The 13,452-nt window shown below is 54.6% G+C and overlaps 5 protein-coding genes across 5 annotated transcripts; 3 read left to right on the top strand and 2 right to left on the bottom strand.

Moving 5' to 3' along the window:
* Window positions 1-251: 251 nt before the first annotated feature.
* On the top strand, window positions 252-1,112 carry J4E86_004233 (uncharacterized protein; the record flags this gene model as incomplete). Its single annotated transcript, XM_051444777.1, has 1 exon — window positions 252-1,112. The coding sequence occupies one exon, from the start codon at window positions 252-254 to the stop codon at window positions 1,110-1,112; it is 861 nt and encodes a 286-aa protein (XP_051304402.1).
* A 179-nt stretch (window positions 1,113-1,291) lies between these two features.
* On the bottom strand, window positions 1,292-3,859 carry LYS4 (mitochondrial Homoaconitase; the record flags this gene model as incomplete). The annotated part of the gene is made up of 2 exons (XM_051444778.1): window positions 1,292-3,757; window positions 3,809-3,859. The coding sequence occupies 2 exons, from the start codon at window positions 3,857-3,859 to the stop codon at window positions 1,292-1,294; spliced, it is 2,517 nt and encodes an 838-aa protein (XP_051304403.1).
* Window positions 3,860-4,299: 440 nt separating this feature from the next.
* Window positions 4,300-5,758, top strand: J4E86_004235 (uncharacterized protein; the record flags this gene model as incomplete). Its single annotated transcript, XM_051444779.1, has 2 exons — window positions 4,300-5,506; window positions 5,688-5,758. The coding sequence occupies 2 exons, from the start codon at window positions 4,300-4,302 to the stop codon at window positions 5,756-5,758; spliced, it is 1,278 nt and encodes a 425-aa protein (XP_051304404.1).
* A 2,784-nt stretch (window positions 5,759-8,542) lies between these two features.
* J4E86_004236 (uncharacterized protein) lies at window positions 8,543-9,965 on the top strand (the record flags this gene model as incomplete). Its single annotated transcript, XM_051444780.1, has 2 exons — window positions 8,543-8,563; window positions 8,649-9,965. 2 exons carry the CDS (start codon window positions 8,543-8,545, stop codon window positions 9,963-9,965), a joined length of 1,338 nt encoding a protein of 445 aa, XP_051304405.1.
* A 1,255-nt stretch (window positions 9,966-11,220) lies between these two features.
* On the bottom strand, window positions 11,221-13,146 carry J4E86_004237 (uncharacterized protein; the record flags this gene model as incomplete). The annotated part of the gene is made up of 2 exons (XM_051444781.1): window positions 11,221-12,075; window positions 12,124-13,146. 2 exons carry the CDS (start codon window positions 13,144-13,146, stop codon window positions 11,221-11,223), a joined length of 1,878 nt encoding a protein of 625 aa, XP_051304406.1.
* Window positions 13,147-13,452: the final 306 nt, after the last annotated feature.

Below are 13,452 nucleotides of genomic sequence, written 5' to 3' on the forward strand. Positions count from 1 at the left end.
GGAAACCGAATACCCTGAAGCCTACATTGATGCTAGGTCTTTCGAGTCGATTGATTTCCTCTATTGTAATCCGCACACCCGTTTAGGCAGAACATAGGCGAAGGAAATATAGGCAGCATGAAAACATGTCACGTATCCTAGATGTAGAAGGCGCAATAGGCACCAACAATGGAAAGTAAGGCGCGCAGTTACCCCGCTAGTCCTCTCTCGATTACCTCCCACCTCGCAACACCATCACCCCCAAACCCAAGATGTTCGACAAACTCCGCGGAAAGTCCCCATCCGGGCATTCCAAAGGCGACTCTACCGATTCCACCAAAGACACTTCATCCTTCGCACCCCCACCACCCGCCTACGCAGCACCTTCCTCATCAGCATCACAACCCGCATTAAGCCACCCGGTACAAACACGCTTCGCATCGCTATCGCTCCACAAAGAAGACCGCCTCCGCTTCCTGCGCTTCCCCGAGCCCATCATCTCCAAGTGTCGCGCAACAGTTCTATCAACCTGGCCGCTAGGCATCAACAAAGAGCAACCCTACGCAAACAGCCACGAGTTCAAGTTGAACGGCTACCCATGGCGCGGCTACGGCAAAGAAGGCGTTGAAGCACGACGCCTGATGAACGGCGTACTAGCAACGCTGCATGCATCAGGCTGGCTCTTGACACTCAACACCGATATTAGTAAGAGTGCAATGGACAAAGATACTTTACTCTTCCGATTCCAGAACCCAATTCCTGTGCATCACGAATGGTGCGTCATAGCATTCAGTCGCCAGGACCGCCTTCGCTTCATCGACGCACCTGCTTCGTTGTACGAAGCCTTCCCGGCCCGTGTAGGTGCGAATTGGATCTCGGAGTCCGGGTTGAAAGAGCAAGGGGTGTGGGAGTACAAACTCAAGGGCTACCCGTGGCAGGCTAGTGGGGAGGAGACGATGCGGGTGAGGGAGTTGTTGATTGTGTTGGTCGAGTTGCTGGAGGAGGAGGGGTGGAGTGTGTATGCTAGTATTGATCAGAAGAGTAGTGGGGGGCAGGGTGTTAGTGAGACAGATACTTGGCATTGTTGTAGGGTGAAGGGGTGGGAGAAGGGTATGCCGGTTTATATGAGGTGAGGAGGATAGGTATGTGGTCAAGACCTTCCAGGTCGATGCACGGGGTTTGTGCTGGTAGCATGTACTATTGAAGTCTGTATTGCTTGATGTAATGGACCTAAATACTCAAACGCCGTCTATGCAAGTTTTCAATTGGGTATACATGAATGTTACAAGCTAATCACTGAGCCCTTTCATACTCAAGAGAGAGGGCTGCCAATCTCCTTCTTCACCCAGTTTTCTAATCCGCCGAGAGCGATGATCTCTTGCACGTTGGGAGGTAGCTCGCCGACCTTGACGTTCCACTTGGCGCCATTTGGTCCTTCTTGTACAGAGACGGTGCTCCTGCGAACATCCCATTCCAGGGTCCAGCCAGTGCGGCGGGTTAGTTGCTTGGCTTGACTTGGCTGAGCAGCAGCGGCGGGAGGTGGCGAATCAAGCGACTCGCTGTTATTGGAAGGCTCCTTAATAGCCTGTTGTGAGGATGTCGCATCCTTGGAAGAGAAGACCTCGCGGAGACGGTTGGCTAGCTTGGGTACCTCGACACCCATCAAGGCATTGTTGATGCTGTTTCGGCTGAAGATGTTACCAAAGCTACCAGAGACGACTAGCGGGATGCCCTTGGCCAGGATAGCAGTTGCGGCCTGCTCACGGCTGCTACCGCAACCGAAATTGAAACCGGATACGAGTACGTCGCCGGCCTTGGCAATCTGCCCAAAGCTGGGGTCGTAGTTCTCCATGCACACTTCCGCCATCTTCTCGCGGGTAACGTCGTCTTGGTATGTGTATTTACCGGGGTAGATACCGTCGGTGTTGATGTTGTCTGCATCGCAGAAGACAATCTCACCGCTAATCTTCTCAGGGAAGCCGGGGAGGATCTCGGTCAGCGTCTCGGCTTCCGATCCTGGTGCCGCGGGCGGGTTGACAGATTGTGTCTCGGGCTCAACGTTGCCGAACGTATCGATGGCAGCCTCAGCGTCTTTGATGGCCTTCTCGAGCATGTCCTCGATTGTCATCATGCGTTCTTCTTCAGGAACACCATCGCCCTCTCCACGTCGAACACCTTGGTAGCCTTCAGGAGCCTCGTACCATCCCGGGCCAGAAATGATGCCCGACAGGGCACTTGCAGCAACTACTTCAGGGCTAGCAAGGTAAGCCTTGGCGTCAGGCGAACCCATACGACCCTTGAAGTTGCGATTACTGGCGCTGATACCAACCTCACCAGGTTCGAGAAGACCGGTACCAAGTCCGATGCAGGGGCCGCAACCGGAAGGTAATGGTTGCGCGCCAGCTTCCAAAAGCGCCTGCCAGTCACCAGCCTCTTCTGCGGCTTTTTGTTCAGGAATTGACGCGGCAGCAATGTAGAAGTTGACATGGTCAGGGATCTTGGGAATCTTGCCGCCATTCAGAACGGCGGCATCCTTGAAGACGTTGGCAGCGGCAGCAATATCGGAAGCGCGGGAGTTGGTGCAGGATACGAGGTAAGCCTTATTGATGGGGATGTTTTGGCTCTGGAGCTCGAGCAGTGGGGTGGCCACCTTGACGGAGTTGGGACCGGAGACATAGGGTGACAGAGTTGACAGGTCAAGGAAGAGCTCCTTGGCATATACCGCTCCCTTGTCCGCAGCCAACGCAGGTTTGAAGATGTGACCCATCTTCTCACCAACAATACCAGTAGCAGTGAAGAGCTTATCAATACGTTCGTGAACAAACTGTTGTTGATGGTGGTCCTTGGCCTGTCCTTCTCCCATAGCTGCTAGAGTGGCCCTTGCGCGAAGCCAGCCGTGGAGGGTAGAGTCGATAGGGAACAGACCCGTAAGCGCACCCCATTCGGTTGTCATGTTCGCGATGGTGAGGCGATCGTCGATGGGGATGCTGCCCAGGGTCTCGTCAGTGCCGGTGAACTCGATGGCGTGATTGAGCACTTCGTCCTTGTTGAAGAGGCCAGCCAGAGCAACGATGACATCCTTTCCAGTCACACCCTGGGGCATTTTGCCATTCAGTGTGACTTTGGCCACGGGCGGAATCTGCCACCAGGTCTTGCCCGTTGCCCAGATACTCGCCGCATCTGTGCGCACGACAGGTGTACCCAAGCATCCAATGCCGCCGTACATGTTGGAGTGGCTGTCAGAAGCTACCGCGAGTGTTCCCGGCCAGGCGTAGCCCTCCTCTACCATGATCTGGTGACCAATGCCTCTGCCAGCGGGGTAGAAGACGACGTCCTGCTTCTGTGCGAATTCTTCGATCTGGCTGTACTTCTTCAAGTTCTTTTCCGTCTTGTTCTGTACGTCGTGGTCGAGCGTCATGACGATTTGGTTGGGGTCGTTGATCTTGGTGGCTCCGATGCCCATGAACTTGAGCGCCACAGGCCACGAGTTGTCGTGTGTCATGCACTTGTGCGGTTGCAATGTCACGTAGTCGCCCGACCTGAGGACTTTGCCCTGCGCAACTCCGACGGCATGTCGCTGCACGATCTTCTCGGTGAGGGTCTGGGGTGTCTTGGGCGTCTCGTTGAGCGAGGAGAGGAAGCTGGCCGCCGGGCTCTCCTTCATCGAGGGAAAGACATCATGGGCATCGCGACGGGCGGCGGTCGTGGCAAAGGATCGGGGTGCGAAACACGGTCGAGGCGAAAGCGAGGCGGCACGAAGAGCAAGACTTGCCCGGGGCTGCATTTGACATTAGAGGATACATGGCCGGCGATGACATTCCCGACATACTGCTAGTTGCCTGCGACCCAGGAGCCGGGCTGCCCGTAGCGACATGGCCATTGCTGTGGTGGTGCTTGAGCTGGCAGCAATGTGGTGTTTGCAGCAGACGGCAGTGATGCGCATCCCCAGACCAAAATTCGCGACCCACCCGCGCACCGAAACCGGCGTCAGCGGACTTGCGGCGCCTGCCATTGGGTGCAGCCGGACACCTGCAATGACTTCGCATAATGCTCACAACTCCCACGCGGGGAGCTTGTAGGATCCGGGGCGCACTATATTTGAGTACTCTGCATGAGGGAGCCACCATGTCCACGCCTGCGTGTTGCATGCTAGCCCGAGATCGGAAGCAACTTTTGGTAAGAGGTTGGCATTGGAGTCATCCGTATGACGCGACGTGAGAAGACTTGCACCAGACAAACCGCCCCTCTTTGATCAATTTCTCCCAAGTATCTCCGACTAACTCTGCACACCCACTACTAATCTTCAAGCCCGTCGTCACCATGGTCAACCGTTCCGACGTCAACTACTTCGGCGCTGGCCCCGCACCCCTGCCCACCGAGGTCCTCGAGAAGGCCTCGCAGGTGCTTCTGAACTACAAAGACAAGGGCATTGGCCTCTGCGAAATCTCCCATCGCTCCCCAGAAGCCAACGAGATTCTTGCCGACACCAAGAAGGCGCTGAGCGACTTGCTCGACATCCCGGACGACTACGAGATTCTCTTCCTCCAGAGCGGCGGCAGCGGCGAGTTCAGTGCGACCGTATACAACCTCGTCTCGATATGGGTCGAGAAGAAGCGCGCCAAGATTGCCGAAGAGGTGGGCGACAACAAGGATGAGGTGCTGAAGAGGCTGCGCAAGGTCGTCGACGAGGAGCTCAAACTCGACTACCTCGTCACCGGCTCTTGGTCGCTCAAGGCATCGCAAGAGGCTGCGCGTCTTGTAGGAGCCAAGCACGTCAACGTGGCCACCGACTCGCGCAAAATCAACGACGGCAAATTTGGCAAGATCGCTTCGGAAGACCAGTGGAGCCTCACTCCGCGTTCCAAGGGCGGGCCAGCCTTCGTGTACTTTTGCGACAACGAGACCGTCGACGGAGTCGAGTTCCCGTCTTTCCCGCAGAGCCTTGAGGGCGACGATGCACCCCTGGTCTGCGCCGACATGTCGTCAAACTTCATCTCCCGGAAGGTCGATGTGCGCAAGTACGCCATCATCTTTGGCGGCGCCCAAAAGAACATTGGCAACACGGGTATCGCAATCGTCATCATGCGGAAGTCGCTCCTTCCGCCACACTCGACACCCGCCTCGCCCGACCTGATGAGAGAGCTCAACCTATCGGTTGGCCCCATTGTGCTCGACTACCCCACCATCGCGAAAAACAACTCGCTTTACAACACACTGCCCATCTTCGATGTCTGGGTGGCTGGACAGGTAATGTCCGGACTCGTCAGCTCCTATGGTGCCAAGCGCATCGGTGGTCAAGAGGATGTCTCCAACGAGAAGGCGCGGCTTATCTACGATATGCTCGAGAAGTACTCCAATGTCTACCAGGTAGTGCCAGACAAGTCCGTACGCAGTAGAATGAACATATGCTTCCGCGTCAACGGTGGAGATGCGGACAAAGAGAAGGCCTTCCTTGCAGGCGCAGAGAAGAAGGGCCTGCTAGGTCTGAAAGGACACCGCAGCGTAGGTGGCATCCGTGCCAGTAATTGTAAGTGAGCCTATAACTCCCGTCTTATTGATCCCGCTGTCAGACATGGTTCGAGTCGTGCCTTCACAAGGCATGCTTGGGTACGCGGCTTCTGGCCGACCTGGCCGAATGTACTCGATCTAGGATACGGCCTGGGGAAAAGCCCCATCAGTGACTCAGGCTAACTTCTTTCGTGCTCTAGACAATGCCGTCTCGCTAGATGGCACCAAGCTACTCGTCTCGTACCTTGAAGAGTTTGCAAAGTCGGCTTGAGTCAGGCCTTGCGCAGCACTGTGTATCAGTCCCATTCAAGGGAAAAGTTGAACACCGTGGAGCCTTCATCAACGCTACATTTTCTTGTTTGCTTGTTCCTGGCTTATTGTAGGTTGCAGGCTGCAGGCCTGTTCAATGCCCTCCAAAAAATAATACCCTCCTGTCACGACCGTGTCATTCAACAAGACACCTGTGAGCAGCAAAATCAAGTCCCAGTCTACAACTTCCAGTCCTATCAGGCCTGATCCTTATCACAAGACCCGATTAGACTGCTTGTATCCATCTGGCCCATGATTTGCATTATCGGAGAATACTATGAAGCACACCCTTGTGCCTCGTGCTGTGGCTGTGGCAACGTAGAGGCTGTGCCTTCGTATTCTGGAAAGTTCCCATTCCTAGTATGATCACCACAATGCATTGACGAACTTCGTACACTGCCTGTTGTAGTAAGATTTGCAAAGCCCTCTCTGGTCTATCTTGGTCTTGGTGGCTTGCCAGATCAAACTTCAGACCACGGCGGTTGTGACGAGACGTCTGGAGTGCTTGGGTGTAGACGTGATTGTCCCGCTGTGTAGGCGCCTTGATTAGACCTGTCGGCGGTTACCAGGGAGTGTAATGATGTGAATACTGATCACCGTGTGGTGTCGCGCTCTCGGCGCTGGACTTACGTCTCGAGTAAGTTGCTTTTCTGCAGCACAACCCTCTACCACTCGGCGATACCAGTGGTTTGAAAGTCAGTTCTGTGGAGGCCCAGGTGCGCTGGGCTGCGATAACACACGATCTTCCATCTGGGCTTCTCAATCGGTTCCTTCCGTCTTGCATGCTGATGGGTCTTGCATCCTTCAATCTCACGCCCGCGAACCGTTCCTATACGTCGCGTGCGTAAACCGACCTGCGCACTAGGCCCAATGCAGCAATGCCTCGTGGCTTTACACATCACCCTCCGTTTTCTATAATATATTGCTTATACCTTCCAGCTAACCATCTTTGCTACGGACGTGTCGTGGGCTTGCGAGGCTTCCCCGGCGAACGTTGACCCGGCAGGGGTTCTGGAGTTCGCTGTGTCTCGGACAGGGTCGAAGCGAGGATCTGCGGCACAGTCTAAACCCAGCAAGCATCAGAACTCTAGTCCGACCACATCCACCTCACCACCACCGACGATGCGCCACTGTCTACATCAGCGCTTCCGCGCTGGAAATAGCTGTCCAGGAACCCAAGTATAGTGCTCAGCGTCAGATGAAATTGCGCGCTTCAGCAGGCCGAACGACTTGACGAAGATGGGTCTGCGGTGTTGAGAACCAATGCACGTTCACCAGCGGGCCATGTGGAGACGGCCGCTACGGCAACGTCAAGCAATGACGTCGCGCTGAACCTGTCCAACCCGGTCCATATCAGAGCAGCTACGAGAGCGACAAGAGGCTTTCCAAGGCAGGTGGCTGCTGTTCGGCGCAACGGTGCCTACGCGGGTTTCGCTGCTTCCGCTGGCCGGGCTACCTGGCAAAATGCGGGTGGCTCGCATGAGGTTGAAACCCACTCCCACCCATTGCGGGAAGATGCGACCTGTAATATGAACTGGCTGGATCTTTGCTAATGCGGGTCTTTTCAGCCAATGACCGGATAGACGCCTGAGGACCGCTGTTCCGAAACCGTGCGCAGCAGCTACCGCCCAGTGGTTTTGTCATATACCGTTTGGAGTCTCATACCCGTCTCTTGTCTCTTACGTCTAATGCTCACGCTCTTTCCCCTTCTTTCGTTGCTCTGCTGGCAGGCTTAGCCATTTCCTTCTTTGACGCTGAGCTGGTTACTCTTTCGTTTACGACGTCAGTCACACGGTCTCCATGAATACCTAGTCGTTTTCCTTTCTTCAGCCGCTGCTGGTTACCAGCGAGACAATTCTATTCCTTCTACACCCGTTGTAACTAGAGCCGGCGAGATGGAATCATGGGCCGACCATTTCCCTCAGCTCGAGGTCCGATCGCACTTCAACTTAACTCTCAACACGTCAGCTGTTCGCCAAGTTCCCTGGACGCAATCAAACACGACGAGGACTCTCATCGCGAGCCTACAGCTTCAACAGGTACAAACGCTTCGGACGACACATCTTACCCTTGGAGCTTTCAGCCTTGCCTTGACCTTGTTGACGGTTCATCGGATCGTGTCGGATGCGCGACGAGCTGCAGCTCTCCAGGTTCTCCCAAGAAAGAAGTCAGTATAGCATGATCGGAGTTTGCGACATTGCTAACGAGAGATAGGAGATTCAATGCTCTTCACAATGTCCACCCTGCCGAAACCTTTCCCCTTGCGTTGGCCTGCGGTGCCGTTCTACAACAAATTATCTTCGTATCAGTGCAGGGCACTACACTTCATAGCGTGTTCTCTAGAAGTTGCCGCGGACTTGCGATGGTCACATTTCCTGGTATGCTCGCATACACTGCATTTGCGAACATTTAGACTAACGAACAGCAGCTATCTTTCTGATCGGATTCATTACCTTGGTCTTCGGTATCGAGGTAGCAGTCAGAGCCTACAAACAAGACCGATTCGCCCCACGCGGCAAGTGGAACACGATTATCTGTATCGCCGTTGTATCGTTCATGCTTCTTCTCTCCTGGATGCCGACTGTTGCCTGGCCGTCACCGAACACTTGCTTTGGCGGGCTCATCTGGTTCCCCATGCGATATGATCTTCTGATGCTGATCTTCCTTTCAATTCTTGTTTTCCTGCTGCTCTTAGTAGCTGCTATGATCAGTATTCAGCTGATGAGAACGCCGGACCTGGACCATAATGAGCGAATCTCAGCTTCACGTATGACTTACTTCTTGATCGTTACCGCTCTAATCTATGTGAGTATCTACACTACCTTTCTAGCCGTCCAAGCTAACAATCATAGACTCTCGTCATCCCTGTGGAAGTACAGTCCCTTCGCCGAGAATTCATGGAAGCACTAGCCGCTTCTCGAGTCGCTGAAATCTCGCTGTTCTCGTCAGGAATGGTCATCACGTTCTTCCACCTCTTCCTCCGTACGAACGCGACACGAATGGTCATTCGTCCCATCGAAGAACTAAAGGCGCCCGCGAAACAACAACGGCCAAAGATCCGTTTCTTCGGCCCTAGCGATCTGGAGATGCAGATCAGTGGCCCGATGGCATTGCAGACAACTCAACGTTTACACAGTCAACAGGGTCTGATCGATGTCGGGCCAGAAAAGAACCGTGGTGACTTTGATCCCCAGTACTTTGAACGACCAGAGCGGGCTTTGACACCGGCATCGACCAAACCTGGAAGCCCTATCGATCCCACAAAGTGGCCTCTTCCACCTGCTCTCGACAACGAAACTACGATACACGAACGCAAGCAAAGCCAAAGCTATTCCTTGTTTCCCACACGCGCTGAGGAGGTACCTCGTCTTCCACCAACCGTTTACGATCCAAAAGCTACCTCAGACGGTTCCTCTGTTTCCAAGCTTGCCCTGCGACGATTTACTCGACGCGGCTCGGTCACGAATGTCGGCGACGCTTGGGATTTTCTGAGCAAGCCCAAACTACCGTTTGCAGAACGGCACCAACGCATGCAAAGTACCGATAGCAGTGCAACCGTCCAAATTGGTCTCCGCTTCTCAGTTGCGCCTGCCACGCTTGCAGCAGCTAAGTGCACACGGCTTGAACGAGATACCCCTCCGTTGAAGCGAGGTGCTACCGACAGCAGTGAAGCTTCGTTGGCTCTTCCGATCCAGAAGCCTTCTACGACCAGCACATCGCCATCGCAGGAGATGCTTAGCTCCAGCGTATTCTCCCCTCCTCCCCCGCGTGGTGAGTCGCCAACACGACCCAGAGCGAACAGCCCAGCGCGGACTCCACCTTTCCCCATCACACCGGCAGGTCAATCTAGCGCTTACCTCCAGGCCCAACGCGAGAAGGTGCTACCCTCCCCACCCCCGAAGTCGCCAGCCTCCCCTCAACCCTCTACTACTCCGGCAAAGCCTGCTGTCCCCGAACCTGCCTGCATCAGCGGACTGCGCATGAACCCTGTGACACCCGTTACATCAGTTGGTTCACCTACAACATCATCGCAGCCAGGCACACCTGCGTCAGTTAACAACCTCACGCGAACGAACAGTGGCCATGCCGCTCCGTCACCCACAGCCCGTATTCCACTTGGCGCGGGCACGATGCAACGGAACCCGCCACGCAACAACGGCTGGATCTAAGCGGAGCCTGAGGTTACACGAAACGCACGAGGGTACCTTTCCCAACCCTATTTCCTTTCTTACTGCTAGACCGGAATCGGCAACGAGCCGCCTGTACGATTAACTGGGAAGACGCGAGTTTCTAAATTTCTTGTTTCCTTTGCTCTCGCGACTCTGGGTGGTTCGCGTCTGGGCAACATACCCACACAGGCGTTACGGTTTCGGTTTCATGTTTTGCGCAACACCTCCTGCGACACAGCGTCTCGGCACATTGGCCAGGGTGTTAGCCCCAACCCCAGCTTGCCCTTTGTCGCATGAAGGTTCATGGGAACTTCAGACCCTTTCCGGTCAGGTCAGGCAAGGTCTTGTCTCTCGACTTTCCATCCGTCACGTCGCTTACGATACGAACATTCATTCACGAACCACCGGTGCTGCGCACCCTGCTACGGAAATGAGCACGGCACGTCCGCTCTTTATACCCCACACCATCACCTTTTCCATCTCTTCCTCTTCCTCTTCGTCTCTCTTCCCCCCCTTGTCTTCCCACTGTTATCTTTCTTCACGTCTCGCTTAGCACCCCCATTGCCTCTTCCATGAGCTCTTGTTAATAACCCGAGGAGATAGAAGGTGTTGAGCCTTTGAGTAGTATAGCCCGATTCTCTGTTAGTCTCTTTGATCAGATTGAAAGGAGCAGAAATATAAACAAATAAAAACCTTCTCCATATTGCCTTGCTATCATACACTATGATAATTTCTGCTCCGTTGCGGAATTCACTTTCACCTGAGTTGTCGTCCCCGACTTGTCACGTAATTGATACGTCCGATATATCCCGCCGATATCTTCGTGAGTCTACGGTAAGTATCTCTGGGGTAACCTGTTCACGGCCACTCTTTCCGACCACGTGCCCATCACACCATCATGCGTTCCGCTCGAAACAGGAGGCGAATGGAAAACGAGAGATCTACGCTTGAAGTTTCCACCCGGGTTCCGGCTTAGCTGGCCTCGAGCGGACCAGGATGTGATTTGGAATACCAGACTTGAGACGAACGATGCTAGGGTCTTGACTTGCCAGTCTGCTATTATGGACCGGGCCAGTCGAAGCCGACATCACATCGTACCTCGTAACGAGATATCTGAAGGCCTGAGCAAAGTAAGACGCAGATGATGACGACTACGGAACAGAATACGTACACGTTGATATCATTTCTTCATTTCTACGTAATCTTATACAACCATGACGCTTAGTATACAACAAAATTGCGGTAGTTCTCTCTTTCATCGCCTCCAGCGTTGCCAGAACTTCCAGCCAACCTTCTCGTTGCCTTCTTCCGGCATACGGAACTTGTTCTGCTCTTTCCCTCTTCGTCTCCCCACCCACGCGAACCAAATCACTAGGCCTACTACCATGAAGGCTACAACGAGTAAAGTCTGTAATGGCTCTGCGAATACGGCTCTGCTCAGCAAGAAGAGACTGACGCAGCAGAAGATGATGGGTGTGGTTATCCATGTCTTGTATGGCCGTTCTAGATCGGGTTCGCGGACGCGTAGGATGATGAGGCCGAGTACGGTTTGGAAATAGAAGGCGTATCCTGCTACGCCGTAGAAGGTGACGAGAGTGTCGAAGGAGCCGACGACGATGTAAATGGCTGTGAGGAGCGCGTTGAGCACCATGGCGGATATGGGCGTGAAGAAGAAGCCTGCGTCAGCATCCGCGAACCAGGCTACTAGCTTCTTTGGTATCTTGCTCTTCCCTTGCGTTGCGTTCATGCTGTGCAAGCGGATTGCTCTGTGGTTCTTTCCTAAACCGATATTTCCGAATAGGGCGGGGAGATAGCCCTCTTTACCGGCGGCGTACACTAGGCGGCCGGATGTGAAGGTCGTCGCGTTGAGTGCGCCGAAACATGACCCCGAGACGAATAGCGCGAGTATGAGCGAGCCGACTGGACCGAAGACCTGCGAACCGAAGGCTACGGCGACGGTGTTGGACGATTCGATGACTGAGGTCGGGAGGACGAGGAAGTAGGATATGTTGGCTAAGATGTAGCACAGTATGACGAGCGGGAGCGAAGTGTGGATGACGCGGGGAAGGTCGCGGGTCGGGTTCTTGAACTCGGCGGTGACGTAGTTTACCTGGTGTCGTTAGTAGGAGTGGGCAGGGTTTCAAATCGCTTGACGTACATTGTCCCAACCGTCGAAGGCCCAGAGCCCGGCGTAGAGTGCCACTGCCCAGTTGCTAACGTTCTCGCTCGTGTCATCGAACCAGCCGCGATTCTTCCAGTCCTCATTCGCGTCGCCCTTGTACGAAAGCCCGGTCACCGCAACTACGATACCGATGACTGTGACTCCTGTAAGTGCAAAGAACTTCAGGAACATGAAGACGTCGGCACTCCTTGTGCCGAGCTTTGTGGACACACAGTTGAGTAGCGTGACAGCCACAAGTCCCACCAAAGCCACGCCCTTGTTCAACCATGTGCTTGCATCCACAGCTTCGGCGCCAATAACAGCGCGCACCAGGTATTCTCCAAAAATTATGGCAATAATGGCTGCCGAGCCCGGTTTCAGCACCACGACTGCGCACCATGTGAACAGGAATCCCGCCCACTCTCCGAATATCTTAGACAGATAGACTTGGGCACCGCCATTGAGTGGTATGGCGCCTCCGAGCTCGGCGTAACTCGCGGCACCCGTCCATGCCAGTATTCCAGCGACGATCCAGACTATGAGAGACGCGCCTGGCGACCCAGCATTCTTGTTGACTTGAGATGGTGAAGAGAAGATGCCACTTCCTATTATAAGCCCAACTACCAATGACAGCCCATTGAGGTATGTAAGGCTCTTGTTCTTCTCCAATGAGCCGCCGTTAAGCGCATTCGACGGGTCTAATGCTGGATTGGAGGGCGCGCCCAGTGCTGTATAACCCTGCGCGGTACTAGAGAGAGGGAACAAGTTCGGCGCGAAATCGAAGGCGGAGGACACGCTGTAGGAGCGATTGTGCCGTGGTCTGTTCGGATCGTGACCAGCCGGATTCAGTTCCGACAGAGGGTCTTCATCATCGAACGACAGTCTACGCGAGGAAGGCGCGCCTGAGGCCGAAGACTCTTCGGAAGTCCGCCGTGAAGGGTGCGACGAGGAGGCCAGCGAGGCGAGTTCGAGGGAATCGCGAGTCGGCGGTGGGAGGTTGGAGTAGCGACCGGCGGCCATGGTGCGGAGGGAATGTGGGAGAGATGCGCGCAACCCTATCTGCTAGCCATGGACGGTAATTATGATATGAAGGGCGAGGCAGAGTGTAGGGGCAGTATCCAGCACCCCTTTCAAGCATTCACCGCTGCCGTGTATGAGTGGTGCAGCTTGCATGCGCTGTTGAAACCGACGGGCTCCTATGCCGTCATGGGACTAGCTCCCGTTCGAGCGCTAGAGCTGCATCCAAAAAATGTGGGAGTCGTTCAGGACTGGATGCTTGGCGTAGATCCGCGCATCCTCCAGACCATGAATACGACACGTCCACGC

This window comes from Alternaria arbusti, assembly GCF_024043155.1.
Source record: "Alternaria arbusti strain BMP 1465 chromosome Unknown scaffold_4, whole genome shotgun sequence".
Taxonomy (NCBI): Eukaryota; Fungi; Ascomycota; class Dothideomycetes; order Pleosporales; family Pleosporaceae; genus Alternaria; species Alternaria arbusti.